We start from the raw sequence: 23850 nt of genomic DNA on the forward strand, positions 1-23850 counted from the left end.
TATCTATCTATCTATCCATCCCCAGACACCCCCTCTATCTATCTATCTATCTATCTATCTATCTATCTATCCCCAGACACCCCCTCTATCTATCTATCTATCTATCTATCTATCTATCTATCTATCCCCAGACACCCCTTCTATCTATCTATCTATCCCCAGACACCCCTCTATCTATCTATCTATCTATCTATCTATCTATCTATCTATCCCCAGACACCCCCTCTATCTATCTATCTATCTATCTATCTATCTATCTATCCCCAGACACCCCCTCTATCTATCTATCTATCTATCCCCAGACACCCCCTCTATCTATCTATCTATTTACCTATCTATCCTCAGACACCCCCTCTATCTATCTATCTATCTATCTATCTATCTATCTATCCCCAGACAACCCCTCTATCTATCTATCTATCTATCTATCCCCAGACACCCCCTCTATCTATCTATCTATCTATCTATCTATCTATCCCCAGACACCCCCTCTATCTATCTAATCTATCTATCTATCCCCAGACACCCCCTCTGTCTATCTATCTATCTATCTATCTATCTATCTATCCCCAGACACCCTATCTATCTATCTATCTATCTATCTATCTATCTATCTATCCCCAGACACCCCCTCTATCTTTCTATCCCCAGACACCCCTTCTATCTATCTATCTATCTATCCCCAGACACCCCTTCTATCTATCTATCTATCTATCTATCCCCAGACACCCCCTCTATCTATCTATCTATTTTCCTATCTATCCTCAGACACCCCCTCTATCTATCTATCTATCTATCTATCTATCTATCTATCTATCTATCTATCCCCAGACACCCCTTCTATCTATCTATCTATCTATCTATCCCCAGACACCCCCTCTATCTATCTATCTATCTATCTATCTATCTATCTATCTATCTATCTATCTATCTATCTATCTATCTATCTATCCTCTTTTTGAACATTAAGAAGAAAGCCTATTAACTCCCCATATATTGGCACCTGATCCAGGGCGGGCACATGATCCAGTGACTGAAGTTGGAGCTGGCGATGGATCAGGACTCCTGGGTTCTGTGTCTGGGAGGGAATCTCCTCCCGTGACTACAGTGACGGGCTTAGAGTCAGGACTCCTGGGTTATAGCCCCTGCAGTGGTATTGGGAAGGACTTCAGGCAGACTTTGGACTCTAGTAGTTGTCCTTGGTGCTGAAGGATGGAGCTCAATGCGGAGAATCTGCCATGAGAGTCGCTGCAGGAAAGGCCATTTCTTTCTCCCCTTCTCTCCCTCCTTTTTCTCTGATCACCCCGCGGGCCCCCAGCTATGCAGGGGTCAGTACATTTTCCTGCTGTCTTTAAGCCACCATTACAGTCAGCTGGGGGCTCATCTGAATGGTTCAGGGGTTGGTGTGTGGTGGGGGTGGGGGGCAAGCATGCCCAGCTGGTGCCCATGCTCTCAATACACAAGAGATCCCAATCTACAGGGCTGCCCTCTTGATGATCATCCCCCACCACCACCACCACAACCCACCGAGCCCAGAGACCTCCTCCCATTCTATGGGGCAACTCTGGGGCCTTCAGGTGGCTGGTTCAAATCCACCATTGGATGGCAGAGAGCCCAGATTTAGGGGTGGGGATCCCCAGTCTCAGCCAGCCTCTTGTTAGCAGCATCAGCACAGAGGCCAAAGACAAGATGGTCCATGGAGAATGGATGCCGGCAGAGAACGGATGCTGTCAGGGCAGCGTACTGGGAAAGGATGCCCTGAGATTTAAGCACCAGATCCAGCATACGTTGGAGACAGAGCCCAGGACTGGGACTCAGGAGAAGTGGGTCCCTTGTCTGATACTTAGATTGTAAATCAAGCTGGTTGGGGATTTTTCCGAGAAATGTTTTTATGCAAAAAAAAATTTGCAGATTCATGGAAACCGAATTGTTCTGCAGGAAAGAGGCGAGCTGATGAATTGCCCAGCTGGGGAAAAAAAGTCAGAAGGATCAAAACAGGATGTTTCAACCTTTTTGAAACCAAACATTTATTTTCCAGTCAGAAACGACTTTTTGTGTGGAAATTTAACTTAATTTATACTTTTAAAAAACTTTCAAAAAAAAAGAAAAACAAACAGGTCAACATGGAAATGAAGCATTTCAAACGGATCAAAACGAAGCAGTTTGATTGACCTGAACTGCAGGGTTTTTTTTCAGTTTGTGAAAAAGTTTTGAGATTTCATCTTTTCATCCTGAGTCTAGACAGGAACATTTTTCAGAAATGTCCCAGGAAACCATTTCCCACCCAGCACTAACTGGGAGCTCCTTGGGGCAGAGTCTGAGTTTTGTTCCTTCTTCGTACAGCTCCTAGCACACTGGGCTCCTGCCCCATGACTTAGGGTGCTAGAGCTACCATAATGCACCTAATAGCAATAGCAATAGCAATGTACAGCTCCTAGCACAATGGGGGCCTAGTTCACAACTCAGACTCCTAGGCACTACAGACAATAAGTACTGATCTCTCTCTTTCTCTCTGTCTCTCTCTAATAGTTACTACGGCTTGACCGTCTGGTTCCCAGATATGATCAAGCATTTACAGAACATCGAATATGCCTCCCGCACCAAGCTCTTCACCCATGAGAAGGTGGAGCACTTCACCTTCAACTTCACCCTGGAGAACCAGATCCACCGCAACGGTGAATACTACAACGACAAGTGAGTGGTGGGTCGTCCCTCCTCACCCCCAGGGCAATTAGCAAGAGCCCTCTTTGACCCTTGTGAGATGGGTCGAGATGCGGGGGGGGGGCGTGCTCACGGGAAAACAACCAGCTGTCCTGTACTTGGCAGAGCCTGTGAGGACACTGGGAAGTTGCAGGGGTCTAACATGGCTCCGTGGTTGCAGAGAATGGGCTGCATGTGCCTGCGCTGGGGGATAGCTAGTCTGGGCAGTGCCGGGAGGAGGTCTCTGGGCTGGAGGGGAGGAGGGCTGCATGAATAAATATAGGTGCTGGAGGAAATGCAGCCAGAACCTCACCAGGAGTGCAGTCGGGGAGGTTGGGATCCTTTGTGTATCCAGAGCACAAACATCAAGAAGGCAAGCTTGACCCTCACCCTGCCACACACCGACCTCTGCCTTTACGTACCCCCATAGTCCATGCAAGCCTTGAGTTATCTGCTGTGCCAATTGCAGATACTTAATTAACTCCCAGTCGTGGATACTGAACTGAGACCCACCAAACTCACTGCACAGAAGGGGTCTCTGAACATCCAGTGTCTGGCTTAGCAAGGTCCAGAAACCATTTTTCTTCCCCCATGATGGAGGGAACCCACACCTCCTATCCCAATCGCTCTTGGGTCGCTCAGTCCCCGGGTTCGTACCTGGCAGGTTCATCGGCCTCAAGCTGAAATCCGTCTCCTTTGAGGACTCCCTGTTTGAGGAGTGCTACTTCGAAGACATCACCTCCAGCAACACCTTCTTCAAAAACTGCTCCTTCATCTCCACTGTCTTCTACAACACAGGTAACTTCCTGCTGCCCTGTAACAAGTCAATGGGCCATCTAGACCCATGGTTCTCAACCTGGCCCAGTCAACACAGAGCTGCGGCCCATGTGACATCCACAGGGCCATAGTCGAATTGTAGAATCATAGAATATCAGGGTTGGAAGGGACCTCAGGAGGTCATCTAGTCCAACCCCCTGCTCAAAGCAGGACCAATCCCCAGACATTGGATGTAGCCCACAATGATAAATAGGTTGAGACCCACTGAGACAGTTCCAGACTCACTGGGCCACGCTGACTCTCTGCCTTTTAGATTATGTCTTTACTGCAAAGGTGCGTTCTGAGCTTGGGGTCACTGATTCAAGTTAACATAGCAGTGCAGACCTGGCAGTTTGGGTCAGCAGCTCAAATTCAAGCCAGGGACTGAACTTGAGATACTAAGCCCAGATAAAAGCCAGGTTGTCGTGTCTTTACTTCTATTTGAACCTGAGTTAGCTAATGTGGGTTAGTTAACCCATGTTAAGAACACACTGTATTTTGCAGTGTAGACATGCCCTTAGAGACAGGCTGAAATCTCCAACACTGGACCTTGCTGGCTAATAGTATACCTCATAGGGGAGGTTCCTTCCTGACTCGCCAGCTGGTGGTCAGCTTGTGCCATGGAGCATGAGGATTAATAGCCCTTGTGTTCACTAGCCTAACCAGTGCAGATGCTGCTTTTGGGGTCCCTCGAAGAGGCGGGCAAGCGACATGACTGTGATGTTTTGGGGAGGGGGGTGTCAGTGAAGGGCAGTGTCTCAACCAGCGTGATGGGGGAACAAACAGGGGCCCTGATTCTCCACTGCCCTGCTCCCATCTGCAGCCATATAAACACACTGATGCAAAGGAGGTGTAGAAAGCTACCAGGCAGCATCCGGGAACCGCTTTGCACCAGTGGAAATGGCTGGGCAAGGTGCAGGGTGGAGGATTGGGCCAGGGCAGTTTTGGTTTAGGGCTTTAATTCCCCACCTTGCCCTCTGCGGGGCTTAAAATTGCTGCACTTGCTGTGAGGCTGCTGCTAAATATTCTCCGGGCTGTGCTGATTAGCTGCTTTGTGGTGACTCAGCACTGAATAGACTCTGATGGGCTTTTGGAGGGGAGCCCTAGACAAGGAGAGATCAGGCAGCTGGAGCTGCTAACCCATGTATTTTCTGAAAGGCATCAACAAATGCTGTCGAAGGGGGAGCAAATTTACCTCCCTCCCCCGCCCCCCAAAAAGCCATCTTCACCTGGGACAGATGCCACTCCAAGGTGTGCGAGAACAAATGACCACTCAGGACCTCTGTGTCCCACCCTCCTCCTATTGCAATGCCGCACTGACTCATTCTGCCCTCTGGTGAGCTTGGACCTAACCATTAAAACTCAGGCACCCGGCTGCTTATGTTGATTAAGAATCTCTGGGCCGGTCTGCAAAACAGAAAAGTGTTCGTCTTGGTTACTTGGTTAATTACACCCCGGTGGCTTACAATTCCCCTGCATTTCTATCTCCACTTCCAGCTCTGCTCATGCTGTTGAACAGCAGCTGTGTTCCACTTCAGAGGTGGCTGCATTTCAGTGGTGGGTGAGCGATCCCTGTGAAGCGTTGATGTTTAGCCACTAAACAGCAGCCACGCTCTGTCCCAGAGGTGGCTGCTTTTCAGTGGTGGGCGAGTGACAGCTGCGCAGCATTGCTGTGAGGCTGCTAAACAGCAGCCGTGTTGCACATGAGAAGTCGTTTGCTTTTCGGTGCTGGGTGTGCAAACCCTGTGCAATGTTGCTGTCCAACCATTAAGCAGCTGCTGTGTTCCACCCCAGAGGTGGCTGCATCTCAGCCCATCTGCCTCCCCACCCCCCATTGCTTAGTGGGAGGGGCAAATGGCTTGCTAATCGCTCTGCAGCTTTGTGCAAGGCCACGCCCAGTGTCATCTTCTCCCTCTCCACAGACCTGTTCGAGTACAAATTCATCAACTCCAAAATGGCCAACAGCAGCTTCCTGCACAACAAAGAAGGCTGCCAGCTGGACTTCAGCGATGACAACAACGCCTACATGATCTACTTCGTCAGCTTCCTGGGCACCTTGGCTGTGCTGCCAGGGAACATTGTCTCAGCCCTGCTTATGGACAAGATCGGGCGCCTCCGGATGCTGGGTGAGGGGCGGGGATGCTGCCTGGGGACTGGCAAGGGAAGTGGTGGTGGCAGCATAGGGGTAGGGATAGCCTGTTCCTTCTGCACTGATCCCCCTGTAGATCCTGGCTGCAGGAACAAAAATTGATCCCTGCCCCTTTAATCCAGCTTCCCTGTGGCTTGAAGTTGCAACTGCCCCCTACTGGCCAGAGAAGGTCTCACCCCTTAACAGAATCCCCAGGCTGGCTGCATGATAGAGCTGGGAAGTAAAGATTTCCCCAGCCTGTGAGAATTTTTGAGATTTCAAAGTTTCCCCCCATCCAGATTCGGGACAAAAATTTGAAATCTTAAAAATTGTCGCGAACTGAAAATCGGAATGTTTTCTTTCTGAATCCGGTCGGTGACATGTTATGTTTCGATTGTTTCAGAATGTTTGTTTTTTATTTCCACCTCTTCTCTTTTGAAACTGTGAGTGTTTATCATACCCGAACAACGTTTCAAAATGGAAAGTCATTTTAAGCTGAAAGACAGAACTCCTCAAATGGTTTGAAAGTGGAAATTTATCAGATTTGACCCTTTCCCACGAACAGATTCAATGATTCCATTTTCCTGGGGGGGGGGGAAGTTGAGTTGAAAAATTCCCAACTGGCTCTATTCCTTGGCTGATGCTTGAGCTAGACCGTCTTGGTCCATAGGCATCAGCTGTTGCCAATGAGCCTTCTCCTCCTTGACCTGCACTGAGGGGAAACTTCTCCTTGCAGAGCAGGGGCACAGCTAGGATTTGCAACCCTGCACCATTCGGGCCAGCTGCCCCAGCTGCCTCGTAGCCGGAAGGCCTGGCAGAATTGAAGAGTCGGTGGCTCTTTCACTGGCAGAACAAAGAGGAAGCTGGTGGGTAGGGCAAGGAGGCTGCAGAAGAGAAGGATCTTGCACTGGATTGTGTGGAGAGGACAGTCAGGAGGCCTGGCAGGACAATAATAATTGGAGTTATACCATTCTCATAGAACTGGAAGGGACTATGAAAGGTCATTGAGTCTAGCCCCCTGCCTTCACTAGCAGGACCAGGTACTGATTTTTGCCCCAGATCCCTCAGTGGCCCCCTCAAGGAGTGAACTCACAACCCTGGGTTTAGCAGCCCAATGCGCAAACCACTGAACTATGGAGGCTAATATGTAGGGAAAGGTTCTTGCACCAGGCAGGCGATGCTGACTTTGACTAGGTATGATTCCAGCAAGGCCCGTCCCTGCGGATACACCCTCCTCCCCAGCCTAACACGCCTCTCCTTGTCCTGCTGCAGCCGGCTCCAGTGTGATGTCGTGCATCAGCTGTTTCTTCCTGTCGTTCGGGAACAGCGAGTCAGCCATGATCGCCCTGCTCTGCCTTTTCGGGGGGGTCAGCATCGCCTCCTGGAACGCCTTGGACGTGCTGACGGTGGAGCTCTACCCCTCCGACAAAAGGTACAAGTCTCTTCCTCCATTATCTACCCAAGGCAGAGCAAGTCCTGAGCCCGGGATGCTCAGTCGAGACGTGGTTGAGAAGGAGGAATCGTGGGTTACCACCTCGACTGGTAGCTTTGGGAAGATGATGCAGTAACGATATATACCTGTTAGAGCCTGAAGGACCCTGCATGTTGGAGGGAGGGAAGGTGGTCCAATGGCTAGACCAGAATGACTGGGGGGGGTCAAGACTCCTGGCTCCTATTCCCAGCCCCAGGAGGAGAGTCTAGTGGTTAAAGCAGAAGCAAGGAGCCAGTCAGAAACTTTCCAGCTAAACTTAATTTTGCTGGAAGATGCCAATTGGGCAGAGTGAAATCTTGAGCCAAATCAGGCAGAGATTTGACCAAACCTTTGTTGAACGCCAGGTCCAGGGGATGGAGAGGCAAAGACGAGGGTGCCCCTGCCTCCCCCTGCCCCAGCTCAGTGGGACAAGCAGCACCTCTTCAGCGCTAGGGTGACCAGATGTCCCGATTTTATAGGGACAGTCCTGATATTTGGGGCTTTGTCTTCTATAGGTGCCTAGTACCCGCAACCCTCATCCCAATTTTTCACACTTGCTGCCTGGTCACCGTCTCGGGCGCCCAGAGCTGGGGCAGTTCACAGGGAGGCAGTGTGGTAGGGCTCTCTGCCTCTCCACAGTGGGAGGGACGGTACTTATCAATTTCACAAGAGATTAACTAGAGCCTTTCCTGAGGGCAGCTGGAAAGCCAACAAGTTCCATTTCAGTTCTTCCCAAATGGAATTTTTCCTTAAACCTGTTTCTGTGAAAATTTCCACAGTTTTGACATTTCAGCCTGCTTTGGGAGGGCACATTTTGATTAGTAAGATTCAGACTTTTCAGCTTGGAAAAGAAAAGACTAAAGCGGGCTATGATAGAGGTCTATAAACTCATGACTGGTGTGGAGAAAGTAAATCAGGAAGTGTTATTTACTCCTTCTCATAACACAAGAACTAGGGGTCACCAAATGAAATGAATAGGCAGCAGGTTTAAAACAAACAAAAGGCAGTATTTCTTCACCCAATGCACAGTCAACCTGTGGAACTCCTTGCCAGAGGATGTTGTGAAGGCCAAGACTGTAACAGGGTTCAAAAAAGAACTAGATTAGTTCATGGTGGATAGATCCATCAATGGCTATTAGCCAGGATGGGCAGGGACAGTGTCCCTAGCCTCTATTGGCCAGAAGCTGGGAATGAGCGACAGGGGATGGATCACGTGATGAGCCCCTGTTCTGTTCATTCCCTCTGGGGCACCTGGTACTGGCTACTGTCAGTAGACAGGATACTGGGCTAGATGGGCCTTTGGTCTGACCCAGTACGGCTGTTCTTATGTTCTTAAAACTGGACAAATTTTCACAGAAATGAAGCCCCTCTCCCCTCTCACTTTTTCAACCAGTTCTAGTCCCAGCTCTGGATGGGGAGCGGTGTCTACTGGACAGAGTAGAGCACTGGGGCACAGGACTCCTGGGGGTCCTCTTCCCACCTCTGCTGCTAACTGGCTGCACAGACCTGTGATTTCCTCTTGCCCTACCCCCGTTTTCTCATCTATGATTTGGGCACTGACTGTAGGGTGAGCCCCGGCACGGGTGAATTTGACTCTGAGAGTCAAGATCTTCTGCCACATCCCCAGGAGCCAGCAATCATCGTTTAGCCGGACCAGGCCTACGCTGGCACGCCGAGCCTGCCGGCTGACATCCCCCTCTCCCTGGGCTGCCAATTTGTCCCCGCCTCCCCCTCAGATGCCAGGGGTTCCCCATAAACCCTTGTGCTTGAGGAAGGCCCACAAAGGATTCTGGGAGCACATCCATATTTGCATGGTAGGGGCAGGGAGGCTGCAGGGTTGAGGCTGAACATGTGGAGGACAAGGCAGTGTCAATGCAGGATGGCTCAAGGGCGCCACCTCCAGGCTAAGCCATGAATCACATCCCTTTCACCTGGGGCTGAGAGTCACTGCAGCTGCCGCCTGCTGACACCCCTGATGGCAGGGGAGCAATCACGCAAGCACAGTTGATGCACAGAGCTTCCAGCTTGGGCCTTGGCTGTCTCGAGGGCCCATCACTGAGAGCAAGAGGCACTGATGCATGGGCACCAGGTGGTGGTCTGGACTCTGCTTGTGCCTGACGCATGTGTGCTCGTTTTTTTTGCAGAGCTGCTCCCCCTAGGAAAAGGGGATCTTTGACTGCAGCTTGCCGCAGGCTGGAAATAGACAGTAGGAAGGGAGAGGAGGGCAGGTGGCCTGTGTGCAGGGACTGGGGAGCTGCTCCAGGCAGTAACGCATTAAATGGACTAGACTTTGTTTCTCTAAGCGGATGAGGGTGGGGGGAGGAATGGAAGCTGGGCCCCTGTGCTGACTAGAGGCAGGCTGGAGAGTTTGCAGCTAAAGTTAGAACGCAGGGCCTGTTGTTGAAGAGATTTACTGTAGCTTTGCTGTACTTGGTGTTAAATACACTGGGGTGACTGATTTCCTGATAGAAAAATACATGTGAACAGCAGAGCTTTAAAAAGAGAGAGAGAGAGAGAGAGAGAGAGAGTGTGTGTGTACGCGCACGATAAAAAATCCTTTCCCCTCTGCATCATTGGGTGTTACGGGTAGCACTCTGCCCCAACTGAGGTCAGGGCCCCATTGTGCCAGGTGCTGTACATATACTGAGAGAGAGGCAGGAGAAAGGGTGTGAGGGGAAGGGACTTGGCCAAGGTCATGCAGTAGATCAGTGGCAGAGCCAGGAACAGAACACAGGTGTCCAGATTCCCAGGCCACGAGGCTGAAACGTCGCTGCTATGACCCTGCTTGTTCTCCATCTTTTAGGGAGAAAGGGGACATTAACCCCACCCCCTCACCCACCAGCCTACTGCCCCCCCACACCCCTTTAGATCTCCTGTAACCTTGTCCTCTCTCCCCGCTTCTCTAGGACGACTGCCTTTGGCTTCCTCAATGCCCTCTGCAAACTGGCGGCCGTCCTGGGCATCAGCATCTTCACCTCCTTCGTCGGCATCACAAAAGCAGTGCCCATCTTGCTGGCCTCGACAGCGCTAGCTGTGGGCAGCTCGCTAGCGTTAAGGCTGCCGGAGACGCGTGGGCAGGTGTTGCAGTGAGTGGGGGTGTATGCCTCCCCAGATTTCCTCACCCCCAGGAGATTCAAGTTGTTAGACACTGTGAAATGTCTTATTTTCTAATTTTGATTATTTTATTTTTTCGCTCCCTTTCCCCCAACCGCTCCTTCCTTCCTATCCTCCCCTCTCTATTTTTGGTGTCATTACATGTGTGAGAATCGGCTTATTCATTGCGGCAGTTGGGGAGGAGGGGAGAAAACTTGACTGAGAAGGTGGAGTGGGGAAGAACCTCTTTGCACTAAATTCAGGCTGGAAATGGCCCAGCCTCGGCAGTGTAAATGGATTATCTGGGCAGCTGCCAATTGACCCAGCTCCTGATCAGAGCTGGACGCTAGGGGCTAGGGCCAGCTCCTCAAAGGGGACATCTAATGTCTAGGTGCCCTGCCATGCAGCAGAAACCCGAAATCCCTTTGTGGAGCTCGCCCTAGGGTGTGCACTGGTAAACACGTGCACCATTTAATTTCACACACGTGGGTGTAAACTAGTAGTACGTGCAACGTGTGCTCACGGATCTTGGCTGTGTAATATTCTCCGAATCCTCGTTTATTTTTTTCATCAGCCACCTGTGGTGTGTGGTGAGCAACGCAACCCCCCACCCCCACCACTGCTTTTTCAGGGCCCTTTGAGTCATATGTAAAGTAGTGTCGATTTCAGGTGTTAACAAAGCTTCCGTTTCAGGCTTCTAAGCCAGGTTTGCAGGAGCAAATCGGCAGAGCTAAGTTGTTCCTCTGTGTCACGTGAACTGAATTTGAAATCCTGATCTGCACGCGTCCTCGCATCGTGTCTCGCTGGTGTCACAAATCGCTGGCCAATCTGCGCCAGACACCGCTGGCATCCACCCCTGTAGACTCTAGTGGTATCGGACATTCATACATTTTGCAGGCAGCAGGTCTAGGATCTCATTGGCATGGCAGAGGCTGTATCACAGCAGTGGTTATATCCTTGGCTCTGGTGGGTGGCTGGTCCTAATGCGCCAAGCACCTCAGTTTCCCCATCTGTAAGACAGGGATCACGATACTTGCCTCCTTCTGTTGAATGCTTTGGAGGAAAGGTGCTGTATGTGAGGGCAAAGTAGCATTATTTTTTCTCCTTTGGACCAACATCCGCTCAGAAATCCCTCTGTAACAGGACTGAATTTCATGCACTAATCCAGGGAGATTCCCCTCCTCCGATTAGCCATTTCATCTGAACAATACAGCGATGCTCTGTTTCTTTCTAATTGTTTATTCAGGGATTTTAAACATTGTTTCTTCTGTTTTGGGGGAGAAAATCTGACTTTGAAGCTTAGGGATTGTGCTTTTGGTTGGTGTTGCTTTTGGGTTTTTTTTTAATTCTCCCCAGGTCCCTCCCCACAAAGGCCATCCAGAAACACAGCCTGGGGGAGAGTGTGGGGCAGGGTGTGATAGTAGATCAGGACTCCATTGCTCCAGGCCAGCAGCCCAGCTGGCCTGATAGCACCGCTAACCTTGGTCTTGTCTGTGGGTTGCTGGTCATTCCAATTAGGCATTTTGTGTATTTAACTCTGTCGCCCTCTGTCTCTCCACCTTCCCCCAGCTCCTTGGTTGACCCTAAGGTCTAAGCTACACTTAGCTCAACCCAGCTATGTTGCTCCCAAAGGGGAAGTAAGATCCTTGAAAATCTATTGCCTGGGACGCTCTCCAGCGGGAACTCCCCAGCGGTGGAGGGCAGCTAAATCTAGGGGAGGGCAGATCAGAACTCAGCACGTAAGGCCCAATCGCGCCACACAAATGGGCTCTCCTTTTGCAACACCCAAAGCACTGCGCCTTGCTTATTAGAGACAGGCCACACCTGAGCCCCAAAGGGGCCCAAAGCCCTGGCCCCAGATCCGGCTGCCTTTTCTTGCTGTTGCTTTCCTGCTGCAGATTTAACTGACGTAAGGCAGAGCTGGGGCAGTGCTGCGTGCTGCCAGGGGCTTAGCGTAAGATTCCCCGAAGAGTTTGCTCACCAGGACTAGCTGGGCAAATGTATTGCTCGGCTGAAGGCGCAGTGAGGTCAGAGGTCCTTAGGGACAGTAGGAGGCTATTTTAAAGACACCCTGTTGTGGGTTGCAAAGTGCTCACCATGATAGGCAGCAGTGGGTGTTGGATGGAGAACAGCAATCTTGTTGCAGCAGCCATCTAGCGCCATCCACAGGCACAGAGTGGAAGCACGACCTGGCCTGCCTTCTCCCCTTAGGACCAATGCACTTTTTTCATTCCAAGCGGAGTGTCCCATGCCAGCCCTTAAATTCTCTGTGCTATAAAGCCAGCAGTGTCCAGGAACCAAGAGGCTAAGAAGCTGTCCTGGGGGCTGGTCATAGCTTAGAATGTAAATGTTCTTTAAAACCTCAGCTAATGTTAGGCAGATGTCTCAGCATCTTTCCCATCACATGGCTTGGAAACCATGACAGAAGGATCCCGGCCATGTCCTTTCTGCTGTCAGCAAGGGGATGGAGATACTTGATTCTGTTCTGACCTTGCGCTGGAAGAGACACACGCGTGGTGCCTTACCCAAGGAGGAGGCTAGCGCCTGGATGGCAGGAGAGTGTTTATGCACATTCACCCACTGAGGTCAACCGGTTTTAAGCACATGCTAGAGTGCTGGCCAAAAATCCAGATGGTGAGTGAGTTCCAACCCAGATCTTCAATTAATCTAACCCCCACCACTGCCCTGTCTCTGAATTCTAACAAGCAGCAGGACCCCAGTGGTGGTGCGGAAGGAAATAAGCTTTTTAAAACCAGATCTCTACCTTGCAGGGTGACAGAGCAATTCTTAATTTAAAAACATAATGCACTGGGCTATGTCTTTATGCTGCTCTCTGTTATCCTGGGGGTAAATCTGGAGTAAATCCATGTCCTACCAGTCTAACAGAGCAGAATCTGGACTTCAGGGCAACTTTGATAGAAGGAAAAGGGGGGGGGTAGTCATGGTTCTCTGGTTGTATTTTATAACTCATTTGCATAACAAAGCCCACTAATTGTGACATTGTAGGTTAATTGCCCATGCAGATTCCATGTTTTAATAGCTAGATGTGTCTCTTTGTATCGTCATCCGAAGATCTGAACAGGCGTGTGGTCCCCGGTGCCCATTAATCTAATCATAGCAGCTGGACACACACCAAACCAAAAATGTTCTTTTCTACAAGGGGTGAGATTGACAAGCACCTGTGTTGGTTTTGCTGGGGGTCTTTGGGGTAACGGGTGCCAGACGAGCTCCAAAACAGGGAATTAAATATCTTACCTTCGCTGCAGAGCTAAACAGAGAAACAAACTGTATTTGGGGAAGGGGGGGTCAGTTTAAGGTCATCTAGGCCCACATTAGACAATAGAGCAAAGTCGCCAATTCTGTTCTGATGCGTAGAGAAGTGTGGCGTACACCAAGGGGGGAAATGTACTGCTGTATCATTTTAAGCGAGAGTTGTATTTTTTTACATTTTAAAGAGTAGTATATTTTTCTTCCTTTATAATTTTACACCAGATCTCAGTTTCCCCGCCTCCTGCAAGCATAGCTGAAAGCAAGAGTTTTGTGTCTCTGTCTCTCAGCTACCTAGTCCCCTGCGTCCCTCGCTGGGCTATCTGAGCACATCACAATGTCTAATGCTCACAGCCGTACCCTGTGGCCAGTTACAGGTAGGGAAACCGAGGCACAGTGAGACAAAAAGTCTGTCTATCCTGTGATCAGAGGAGTGAGTGCAGCACGAATAGACATATCCAACCTAGCTGTGAGCTCGCTCACTCGAACAACAATAGCAACAAAGCTGCAGCTCCAGGGGCTGGACAAACCCACTCAGCCCCCTGCCTGTGCTCTAGCCTTCACTGCTATTGGTGCTCCAGTTAGCTGGCTTGGGCCTGTCTATACACGCTGCCGCCACACCGCTGCAGGGAGGGTAGACACTCCCTAGTGACTTGCCCATAGTCACACAAGGAATCAGTGGGAGAGGTAGGAATCAAACCTAGCTCAGGCTCCCTAGCCCAGCTATCATTCCTCTCCTTTTCTGGCAGAAAGAGAGGGCATAATGTTTCTTCCATTAACAAAGCTTAATTAAACAAAGGTGTCATAATTTATTACAAGCGTAAGGGTTTGCCCTGGAGAATCAGGGCTGCTGGCCCAGGTGGAGGGTGGCATCAGTTTGAGAGTGATTTTCATCTCATGCAAAAGGCTGCGTGGACACAGTTCACTTTAAACTAGGGTTTAGCTTAAGTTGATTGAGAACCGGGTTAATGTAAACTGAACTAGCAGCATCTACACAAGGGTTTGCAGCACTTTAAGAACCACCCTACGTTAAGCCCATGCAGCTGCTTTGTAGGTGCTAGGTCTTGTTATTATTCTGGGTGTAGACAAGGCCAGGAGCCTCTGGGCCTAATTCTTCAGTGCTTTGGGCCTTGCATCGTCATGTACAGCTGGGTAAAGTCAACACGTAGTGCCACTTCTCTGATGTGGTGGCACTGCACACCCATTCAGTCCCTTGCACAGCAGGCGCACACCAGTCCCTAGTGAGAAAAGTGGTGATTTGCACTGAGCAGTGGCTGCACAAGGTGCAAGGCAAAGAGTGAATCAGCCCCTGGGCCTCACATGATGGCTGGGGGATCAGAGAAAGGACATGCATCAAGCACCTGCATGTCATGTGACAGAGAATTTCCTTCCTGACCCATGCAGCAACCATAGTTCCAGTCCTGAAGCATGACAGTTGATAGATGTTATTTTAGCAGCTAACCACAAGGTTATTGCTGGGTAGCCAGTCCCTTTAATAAAGGTACCAAAAGGCCATGCGCTATAGTAGGACAAAGGTCCCACCTAGAAGGAGGCTCAGCTCAATCGAAGAAGCTGTACTGGTCCCAACGATGTCGGTTTTTCCACCCCACTGTGAATGGGGCCAGACTGGATTACGACCACATTGTAACCTGAGCCAGAAGGGAGCTTGAGTGTTGCCCACACAAGTTCATTTTAAAAGGCTGGTGTAGAGGGGAGATTAGAAAACGTGGTCCTGATGCTGCAGCCGAGCTGACACCAATGCCCCCTGCTCCAGTGAGGGAGGGCTGCACGGCCCAGGTGATCGTCAGTGTTTCGCTATCCTAACCAGGCTGTTTGCCTCTCTCCTATCGGCTCGGCGGGCACACTTGCCTCATGGCTGCCTGAGCGACGAAGAGGACTGAGTTTTAGAAAGATTTAACTCGAGACCCTGGGCTCAGCTTGTTCTGATACTGGGTTACACATTTCTCACCGTAGAGACAAACCACTCTAGGCCAAAAGAGGGAGGCTGCGAGCAGTGGGAATAGCACAGCTGGTGGGGATGGTCTTGGACAGTAATTTACAACAAACGAACCGAACGCTGGCCGGAAACTTCAAAAGCACCCATGTCCCGTGGGAGCATCCATCCCATTTTCAAATGGGACTTAGGAGCCTGAGCTTTATGGACGTCCAATAGGATTTGGGCTCTTAAGTCACTCAGCTGCTTTTGAAAATGTTACCTGTAAGTCCAATTGTCAAGAGGGCTTATGAGTCCGAGCAGCTGAGTGTTGTGCACGCAGCTTGGCATGCGTAAGAGATCTGATTTGCCCACCTTCTGGGCAGCGAGCCGTGTTAAGATGGTTCAACGGAGGTATGCCAAAAAAAAAGGGGGGGACCCGAAAATCACTAGGCGCTTTTGATGGCTCCTAATTCTCATTGACAGTCAAGAGGATTTAGGCCCCTAAGGCTTAAAGTCACTTTTGGAAATGGGACTTAGGCATTTTGGAAAATATTACCCTGAGTCTCCTTTTTAAAAAAACAAACACTCATCATTGTATCACGCTTTTCGTTACAAAATCTAGTTGCAAACTGGAGCCAAAGAGACGAGAGAGCAGTAGGAGAGCGACGTTCTAGGCAGGAGGGATTTTTATCTTACTGGAGCAAACTGGTCCGAGGGAGGGGAAGATCTGCCCACCTCCCGCCCCCTTTTAGAGAATTATTTTGAAATCTAAGATTTAAAATAGGGAACATGTTGGAAAATGTTCACCAGCTGCTTGAAAAGAAAAAGGGGGAAGGGGATAAATGTCACAAACATTTTGAAAATGATCACTTGCCCTCCCCCCCCCCACCCCCCCCGTCCCCCAGCAGGGTCAGCCTGTTGGCCCTGGGCTCCTTATAAGTAATCAGCACCCCTGTCTTCTGAGATCAGCAGAAACTCTCTCCTGTCCCCCAACCCTGCTGCGATGGCTCACACACAACCCCACCTGAGGGGCTCCTCACAGATGTCTGGGAGCAGGAGCGGTGGCATCCCTGGGTGAGCACAGCGCAAGCCACACACGATGTAGGAAAAAGCGCAAAGCCGGACAGGTTCTCCCCTGCACCCTGTTGCCACTCAGATCTGCCGATTCCGCCCCTCCACCCCAACTCCAGGTTCCTCGTTCCCAGGTAACCCCCAGAGCTGAAGTAACCCAGGGCAGAAATGGGCCCCTAGGAAGCCAGAAGATAGAGATTAGGAGCCTGAGTCTCCTTTCCGTTGAGGTGACTTTTGCGCTGTAAATTGAGCATCAGGCCTGTAGCAGCTACAGCAGCTGCACCACCCAGGCCTGGAGTCTGAGCTCGCTTACGCCAATGGAAACGTGAGACGACTCCAGTGGACGTGCTCTGGGAGGTAACTCATTGCGACAGCTACCAGCAATGCTCCTCCATTGGCAGAACAGCGGTTGGGGGACCCTGCTGGTGCCTGCTCCATTTGAGCAGTGCTGGCACACTCACTAATGATGTGTTTTAGTACGTAGAACCGGCTAAACAGGACCAACAGAAAGCTCTGAAATGCACCCATCGCCCAGGACAACCCTTACTTGACCCTTACGTCAAGTTGGATGACACCAAATGCCAAATATTTTTTGACTTTTTTTTTTTAATTACTGTAGTTCATGTCTTCTCAATCAACAGGTGCAGCTGTCCCAGCTGATGGGGAGCGGGCAGCACAGGTGTATGTGTGGGGGGGGCATTTGGTCCAGGTGGAAGGGTTTGCAAGTGGTGCTTTAGGGGAAGGAAGGTTTTTTTCAGAGCCCCCTGTAGGTCGGGCTCCGTGCACAATTGGATTTCCCACCTTCCCTCTGTGGAGCGGATCGGGAGGGTTCCCAGAGCACATTTTAAACAAGCAGCTAAAGTCTTAAAACAAGCAGCTGTTGAGGAAGCACAAAGGTACCTGCACCAAGAGCAACCTAAAACCAGCCGGGCTTCCTCTTACACTGGAGCCCAAATCCCCACCACTGTCCCACCAAGCATGGGCCACGAGGCGCTCGCACGCCTCCTGGAACGCCTGGAAAGAAACAGCTGCTGCGTCTCAACCACCCCGCCCTCCGCCCTCCCTTGCCAGCCAGCATCCTCACTTCATCCAGATTGATGCACCTTGGCAAAGGGACAAGACAAACAATGGGGGGTAGGGGTCCTCTGGCTAACGAGAGGCAAGCTAGAACCAGGTAAAAGCACAATCATAGCACTGGAAGGGACCTCAAGAGATCATCTAGTCCAGTCCCCTGCAATCGTGGCACGACTAAGTATTATCTAGATCATCCCTGACCGGTGTTTGTCTAACCTGCTCTTAAAAATCTCCAGTCACAGAGATTCCACAATGTCCCTGGGCAATTTATTCCAGTGTTTAACCACCCTGATAGTTAGGAAGTTTTTCCTAATGTCCAACCTAAACCGCCCGTGCTGCAATTTAAGCCTATGATCCTATGTCACCGCTTAACCCTGCTCGGGTGCAGCTTAGCCCAGTGGCTGGGCTAGCACCCAAGGCAGTCCTTTGAAGGACAAAAGCACGTGGGAAGCAAAGAGCTACAGTCGCAACGTGCGCTCCCATAATGGGAGGGCCAATTTTTCTGCCCTAGGGCTGCCCCATGGTGGGCCTGCGCATCCCCACCTGGCTCGTTGCCCTTAGCAATGATCAGTCACAGGGGCAGACAGAGCATTTCTTCCCTCCCACAGGCCCTTTGTTTAGGCCTCTCCTGCCACGCTTGGGGCGTCACTGATTCAGACGTTCAGCTGCATGGAGAACGGCCCTTCCGCCCTGTGAATCCTGTCGAGCGTTTAAAGTTTTTGCCCCTCCGTCTCACGGGGGCCTGAAAAGTCGAAATCACAGCTATTCGCCCAGGCAAACCCTGACGCCGTTTGCCAACTGAAGTTTTTTTGTCTCACTACTTTCTGGCCGTGGCCTTTCCCCTCGGACTGTTTTTCTTTTCTTTTCCAAACCTTGTTTTCGACTGAACGAGCTGAAATGGCCAATGCAAGAGGCACACCAAACAGGAACGTGTCGCTTACAAAGCGTCGAGTGAAGCGTTTCGATGGTGTTTAAATGTTTCCTTCCACCCTGTTCCGAGTCGTGTGATTTGCTGAACCCAGCCCCCCTTTTGGCTTTGACGAATCGGTGGGCGGTGACGAAAAACAATTTGTCACAAACGTGCCCAGACAGGGCGCTGCAAAGCCCTGCAGTCTCACATCTGAACGTGCATGACTGTGCCCAGGTACAGGCCAGATTAACGCCGCAGCAGTTGGCCAAGACGTCCTCCCCCATCCCATTCAGTTACACCATGCTCCCCGCAGCCTGGGAGGCTCTGAATCCTCTGGCCTGCAGGCTGAAGGGTGCATTCCATGAGCACCATCTTCGGAAGTGCCATCACATGGAGGATGCAGCACAAACCCCTTCCAAACCAAGCGCTCTGGGTGATCCTAGATTGCCACGGCCAGAAGGGACCGGTTTGATCTCATCTGACTTCCTGCATAGCATGGGGCAGAGAAACCCCCTCAGTCAGGGATTCTCCAGGCCTGGAGGCTGAGCTGGGTCAGATCTTTGGGCAAGACATCCAGTGCTGATGTACTCTGCCGTAGCCCTATCTAGATTTTTAAGGTCCATCCTTGTGGCATCTGGGTGCAAGTGAAATGCCCACGGGGAAGATTTGCCTGCACAGAGCGTGCAGGAGGGCGAGGGAGCCTTGTAGGTTTTGCACTGCACCTTGTACAAGAGCATTCAGATGGGGCAGCGTTTTGACACCCAATCTGCCCTGTTGGACAGGCTGCCTTTGCTGCAAAAACTGCTGTGGTTTTACATTTCCAGGGGAAGCCCTGGCGGACAGAAGGCCCAGGAAGTTTGTTTTACCCTGATGTAGCTAATCAAGGTCAGGACTATATTCTCCACCAGGGAGATTTCCCTAGGCTAGCTGCCTCATCTCCTCTTGGGTTTTGCATCAAGATGCAAAAAAATAACACCTCTTTTTGGCAGAGAAGAGCATGTGAGCCAGTGGAATGGGTCCCCACAATGTGCACCAGTGCTGGTTTGAACTCAGCAACTCCCCCCTCGCCCCCCCCCCCCAAATCCAACACCCCAAAATAGAAGCTGTCCCATCAGCTTTACACCCTGGGCTCTCGTAATTAATCCCATGCAGAAAGGATCCTTCACTCATAGCAAGCAGATTCAGAGCTGGTTCCACGCGACCTGCGCCAGCCCTAAGCAATCAAACAGCACAACCCATCCTGTTTTTCTAAGTAACTGTCTCTCTCGATCTTTCACTCTTTCCATTCTTCGGCGTAGCTGGTCTTTTTAAGAAAACATGCGTAGTACTGTCCGTATGCAAAACTGTGCTGTGGTGTAGTTTTTAGATGTTTGTAAAGAACAAAAATGTACAAAACTCCCTCCTCGCCCCCCCCCCCCCCAAAATCAATCAAACTAAGAATTCAGCTGTGGTCTTCGGTTTGTCCATTTTGTATAAAACAGAGTGATTAGATATGACAATTATTTTAAATGTCATGCTGGGAAAAAAAATCCAATAAAAAAAATACGGTGCTGTGAATGAAATAAAAAGAGCCGTGTCAGGTTCGTTTGGCTGGAAAAAGCAATTGCGCCCGTGACAATTTTTTCCAGCGCCATGAACTAATATTCCACAAAAGTCAATGTAAAAAGAAAAAAAGATTAAAAGATTAAAAAAATAAACAGCTGCCTCGGAGTCTGGTTTGGGCTGGGGGGTGGTTTTGGGGGTGCTGGGAAATAAATGGGTTTGCGCCCCTCTTTGATTGCACACACTGTGCGTATGGGAGTGGGACAAAGATTATGAAAAAGGTCAGCAGAAAATATAATGCACAATGATTTGCTCAGCCTGTGTTTCCACTCGTGGGACTGAGAGCAGAATCTCCCCTGTTCTTCAGAGCTGCACAATCAGAGACAAATCATTTTTATTTCCTAATTGGATTCAGCTACCGCCCCAGCCAGGAAAAACATCCTCCAACAGTCCCAAAGGAGAAAGATAACGAGAGCTTCCAAACTTCCCAGGCCCTGTAATCCCCGGGAGCCTTCTGGCCACGCAGCTGAGTCAGTCGACGAAGCCCGAACATTCCAAATCCCAAACACACAGTCCAGACCTCGCTCATTTCGTCACCACGTGTGCCCGCTTTCGCTAAACCCTGCCCTAACAGTTATGGGGAAAACCAAATTGGGCTGCTACAGACTGTTTTCTGTCTGGATTTTTGCTCCAAATTTAATTTTAACTGGGGAGGGTGTTAAAATAAAATAAAATAAAATAAAAGACCCATATGAATAACTTTGAGATCAAACATCCCATGAAGCTTGGGTGTGGGTGGGGTGGGGAAGTGTTCCAGCCCCAACAGTGTTTTGAATGTTTCCCTGTGTTGCTTTTAACCCCAACATCCCAGTCTTGTATTAGCACAGGAGAAGCAGAGGCCAAATTGACACCAACTACCTTGGCGGGGGGCGGGGGGGGGGGAGGTGTGATGGACAGATGGACACACTCACAGTCACAAAACTGACCAGTCTATTTTCCATTGCCCCAAGCTGAACACATTGCAAAATACAGCAGAACCGATGAAGAGTTAACACTGAAACGAAGCAGAACTGATGATGATTCTTTCAACCCTTAATTTCTGTTTTCCTCCCTGCAGCAAATGGGGAAAAGGCATCGCCGGCTCTATCCCAGGTAGGTATTATTAGCATTATTCATCTGCTGCCTCTCTGGATGCAGCGCTCATAGCTGATAGCGGAAATGACTTCTCTCTCATTGGCCTTACATATATTTTTAGTAGCCCTGCAGAGCCAGCACAAGCCAAAGGGCTTCTATGAGCCTTGCAGGGCCAGCCCAGAGACAGGAGCAGGCGCCAGAGTTTATTCTAGCTCGAACATCCTCACCTGTTCCAATGACAGTCCCAAATTACATCCCCGGTCATCAGGGGCAGGGTCTGCTCTGCAGAATCCTTGTAGCTGGGGACGATGTGCACGGGGTAAAAACCAAGCCAGCTTGTCTCAGTTTCCCATGTGAAATACAGATTTTGCAGCTGCAGACTCAACCAGAGTCAACCAAATCCAGAGACACGAGTCACTGCTTTCCAGTGTGAACCCATTCTTTGCTCAGCCGAGAGCTTTATTAACAACACAAGGGCTTTCCCTCCCCCTTTAAACGCACGACACTGAGCTTTTTAAAGCTGTTGGAGAGATTTCGGGCACCCAGTCTCCATTCAAAATCAGGCTTCGCAAATCTCACCCAGTTCTGCAGACACAATTATCGTGAACACATGTGTTAGTGTCTATCGGGAACCTACCGGGTGCGCTAGCTGGACCCTCCCACTACCATGACAGCAGCGGAGCCAGGGATATTTCACACGACCAACCGAAAAGCCAATAACCCACGGCCAAGTGCAGGGGGCGGGCAGAGTCTGGGGCTGACCCTGGTGGACTCCCGGCATTGGTGGTGCAACCCCAGCCTGTGAATGTTTCCACTTCCAGCGCTAGGCGGCTTTGCAAGGCTCTGGATGTGGTCACAAAACGAGTGTAAGGGTCACTCCGGGGAGTGAACTGAGCTAACCCAACCCCCTGACCCCCAGCGCCGTCCCTCAGGGTTACCCCTGGCTGCCCAGTTTGGTCGCCATGTGCGGGTCGTGTCTGGATCCCCCAAGGCACCCCGGACTCTGGCTCACACTCTGGTTCTCTTCCCACTGCTGGGGGGTCTTGGCTTGGATGGAGAGGGCATGCACGGGCCCAGCCAGTTCAGCCTGGAGGATCTCATTCACCAGCCGGTGGCGCTGGAGCAGGGGCAGGCCGGCGAAGCGCTGGCTGGCGATCACCACCTTGAAGTGGGTCTCGGAGCCCCGGGGCACAGCGTGCATGGAGCTCTCGTTGTGCACCTCCAGGTGCACTGGCTGCAGGGCTTGCAGGAGCTTGGCGCGAATAGACGACTCCACCGGCTTCTCCTCCATGACGGGACTGGCTGTTGAGTACCAGGAGCTGGGGGCTGGCCGAGGGAGGGCTTGGCGAAGGAGGCGAGAGGGGAGCATCCGGAGTAGGGACAGCACCCCAAGGCTACAACACAGAGAGTGGGGAGGGACAAACTGAGACAACATCCCTTGGAACAGCATCCGCTGCCTGCAGATTTGGAGGGTAAGGGGTAGCTGTGCATGGGGTGGGCAGAGCCTGTTATCAGGAGGGGGAACACAGGGGGCATGAAGGGTGAGCATGATGACAGCCTCGGATGTGGGGGGAGGGTATTTCATGCAGGGCAGGAGGAGAACCTGGGAGGGGAGGCTGCATGCGGGGCGGAGGAGATCCCAGGTTTGCCCAGAGGGAGAGGAGGGAGCCTGGGTTTGCACCTGGGGGGGGTGGGGGTACCTGCATGCTGGAGGGGATTATCCTGCGGCTACACGGTGGGGAGATCCTGGGTGTGTGGGGCTGGGAGAGGGTGCTAATCTGCATACAATGCAGGGAATGATCCTGGGTTTGCCTGACTGAGGGGGGGGAAGGATCCTGGGTTTGCGTAGCTGGGGGGGGATGGATCCTGGGTTTGCGCGGCTGAGGGGGGGAGGAGCCTGGGTTTGCGCGGCTGGGGCGGGGGGAAGGAGCCTGGGTTTGCGCGGCTGGGGCGGGGGGAAGGAGCCTGGGTTTGCGAGGCTGGGGCGGGGGGAAGGAGCCTGGGTTTGCGAGGCTGGGGCGGGGGGAAGGAGCCTGGGTTTGCGCGGCTGGGCGGGGGGGGGGATTCTGGGTATGCGCGGCTGGGGGGGGTGGATCCTGGGTATGCGCAGCTGGGGGGGGATGGATCCTGGGTTTGCGCGGCTGGGCGGGGGGGGGATTCTGGGTTTGCGCGGCTGGGGGGGATGGATCCTGGGTTTGCGCGGGTGGGCGGGGGGGGATTCTGGGTTTGCGCGGCTGGGGGGGGAGATACTGGGTTTGCGCGGCTGGGGGGGGGATGGATCCTGGGCTTGGCTTGGCTCGTCCCCAGCGGACCCCGCCGGCCCCTACCTGTGCTGCTGTGCAGGGACCCGGCGGCCGTTCCTGTTCTCACGGCTCCAGCCACCCTCCTGCGGCCACAGCCCCCACGCGCTTCCAGGCAGGGATTTGCATCCTGGGAAATGTAGTTCCCGCCCCTCCAGAACCTGGGTAGGAGAGCGAGAGAGAACTACAGCTCCCAGGAGGCCTTTCACCAGCCCGTCTGATTTCCCACCCCACCCGTTCCCCAGGTGCATTCTGGGAATTGTAGTTCTGTCCGCAACCTGCTCAGTGCACCCTCTGCTCCATTGACCTCACTGGGGCAGCATAGCTGGAACAATCCATCCCAGGCTGCCCTGGCTCATCCCCCTGCACCCTGAGTGTCCTTGGGCAAAGGATGGAGCCATGCCTGGT

At 51.5% G+C, this 23850-nt stretch overlaps 2 protein-coding genes and 1 long non-coding RNA gene across 7 annotated transcripts in view; 1 reads left to right on the forward strand and 2 right to left on the reverse strand.

Annotated features, from left to right (window-relative positions):
* Positions 1 to 10993, forward strand: part of SV2A (synaptic vesicle glycoprotein 2A) — a 50799-nt gene extending 39806 nt beyond the window's left edge. For 2 of the 4 annotated variants that reach the window (XM_050930686.1, XM_050930685.1), the window contains 5 exons: positions 2530 to 2694; positions 3365 to 3498; positions 5439 to 5642; positions 6917 to 7076; positions 10022 to 10993. In XM_050930686.1, coding sequence (XP_050786643.1) covers positions 2530 to 2694; positions 3365 to 3498; positions 5439 to 5642; positions 6917 to 7076; positions 10022 to 10205 — 847 coding nt within the window. In that variant the 3' untranslated portion in view covers positions 10206 to 10993. Of the gene's footprint in view, positions 1 to 2529; positions 2695 to 3364; positions 3499 to 4739; positions 4768 to 4984; positions 5074 to 5438; positions 5643 to 6916; positions 7077 to 10021 lie in introns of those variants that run through there. The other 2 variants (XM_050930688.1, XM_050930689.1) reach the window with 2 other exon arrangements.
* On the reverse strand, positions 2 to 949 carry LOC127038204 (uncharacterized). Of its 2 annotated transcripts, none has more exons than XR_007770599.1 (4): positions 873 to 949; positions 332 to 425; positions 219 to 288; positions 2 to 121 (listed from the first exon to the last, which is right to left on the reverse strand). It is a non-coding gene; the product is annotated as an uncharacterized LOC127038204 (long non-coding RNA). The 2 variants fall into 2 exon arrangements; XR_007770600.1 differs by lacking the exon at positions 873 to 949 and adding an exon at positions 771 to 838 and having other exon boundaries at positions 4 to 121; positions 332 to 382.
* Positions 10994 to 20984: 9991 nt separating the features above from the next.
* BOLA1 (bolA family member 1) lies at positions 20985 to 23586 on the reverse strand. The gene is made up of 2 exons (XM_050930706.1): positions 23470 to 23586; positions 20985 to 22536 (listed from the first exon to the last, which is right to left on the reverse strand). The coding sequence occupies exon 2, from the start codon at positions 22509 to 22511 to the stop codon at positions 22077 to 22079; it is 435 nt and encodes a 144-aa protein (XP_050786663.1). The 5' UTR covers positions 22512 to 22536; positions 23470 to 23586; the 3' UTR covers positions 20985 to 22076.
* Between the last annotated feature and the right edge of the window lie 264 nt (positions 23587 to 23850).

This window comes from Gopherus flavomarginatus, chromosome 20 (genome assembly GCF_025201925.1).
Source record: "Gopherus flavomarginatus isolate rGopFla2 chromosome 20, rGopFla2.mat.asm, whole genome shotgun sequence".
NCBI classification, from domain to species: Eukaryota; Metazoa; Chordata; order Testudines; family Testudinidae; genus Gopherus; species Gopherus flavomarginatus.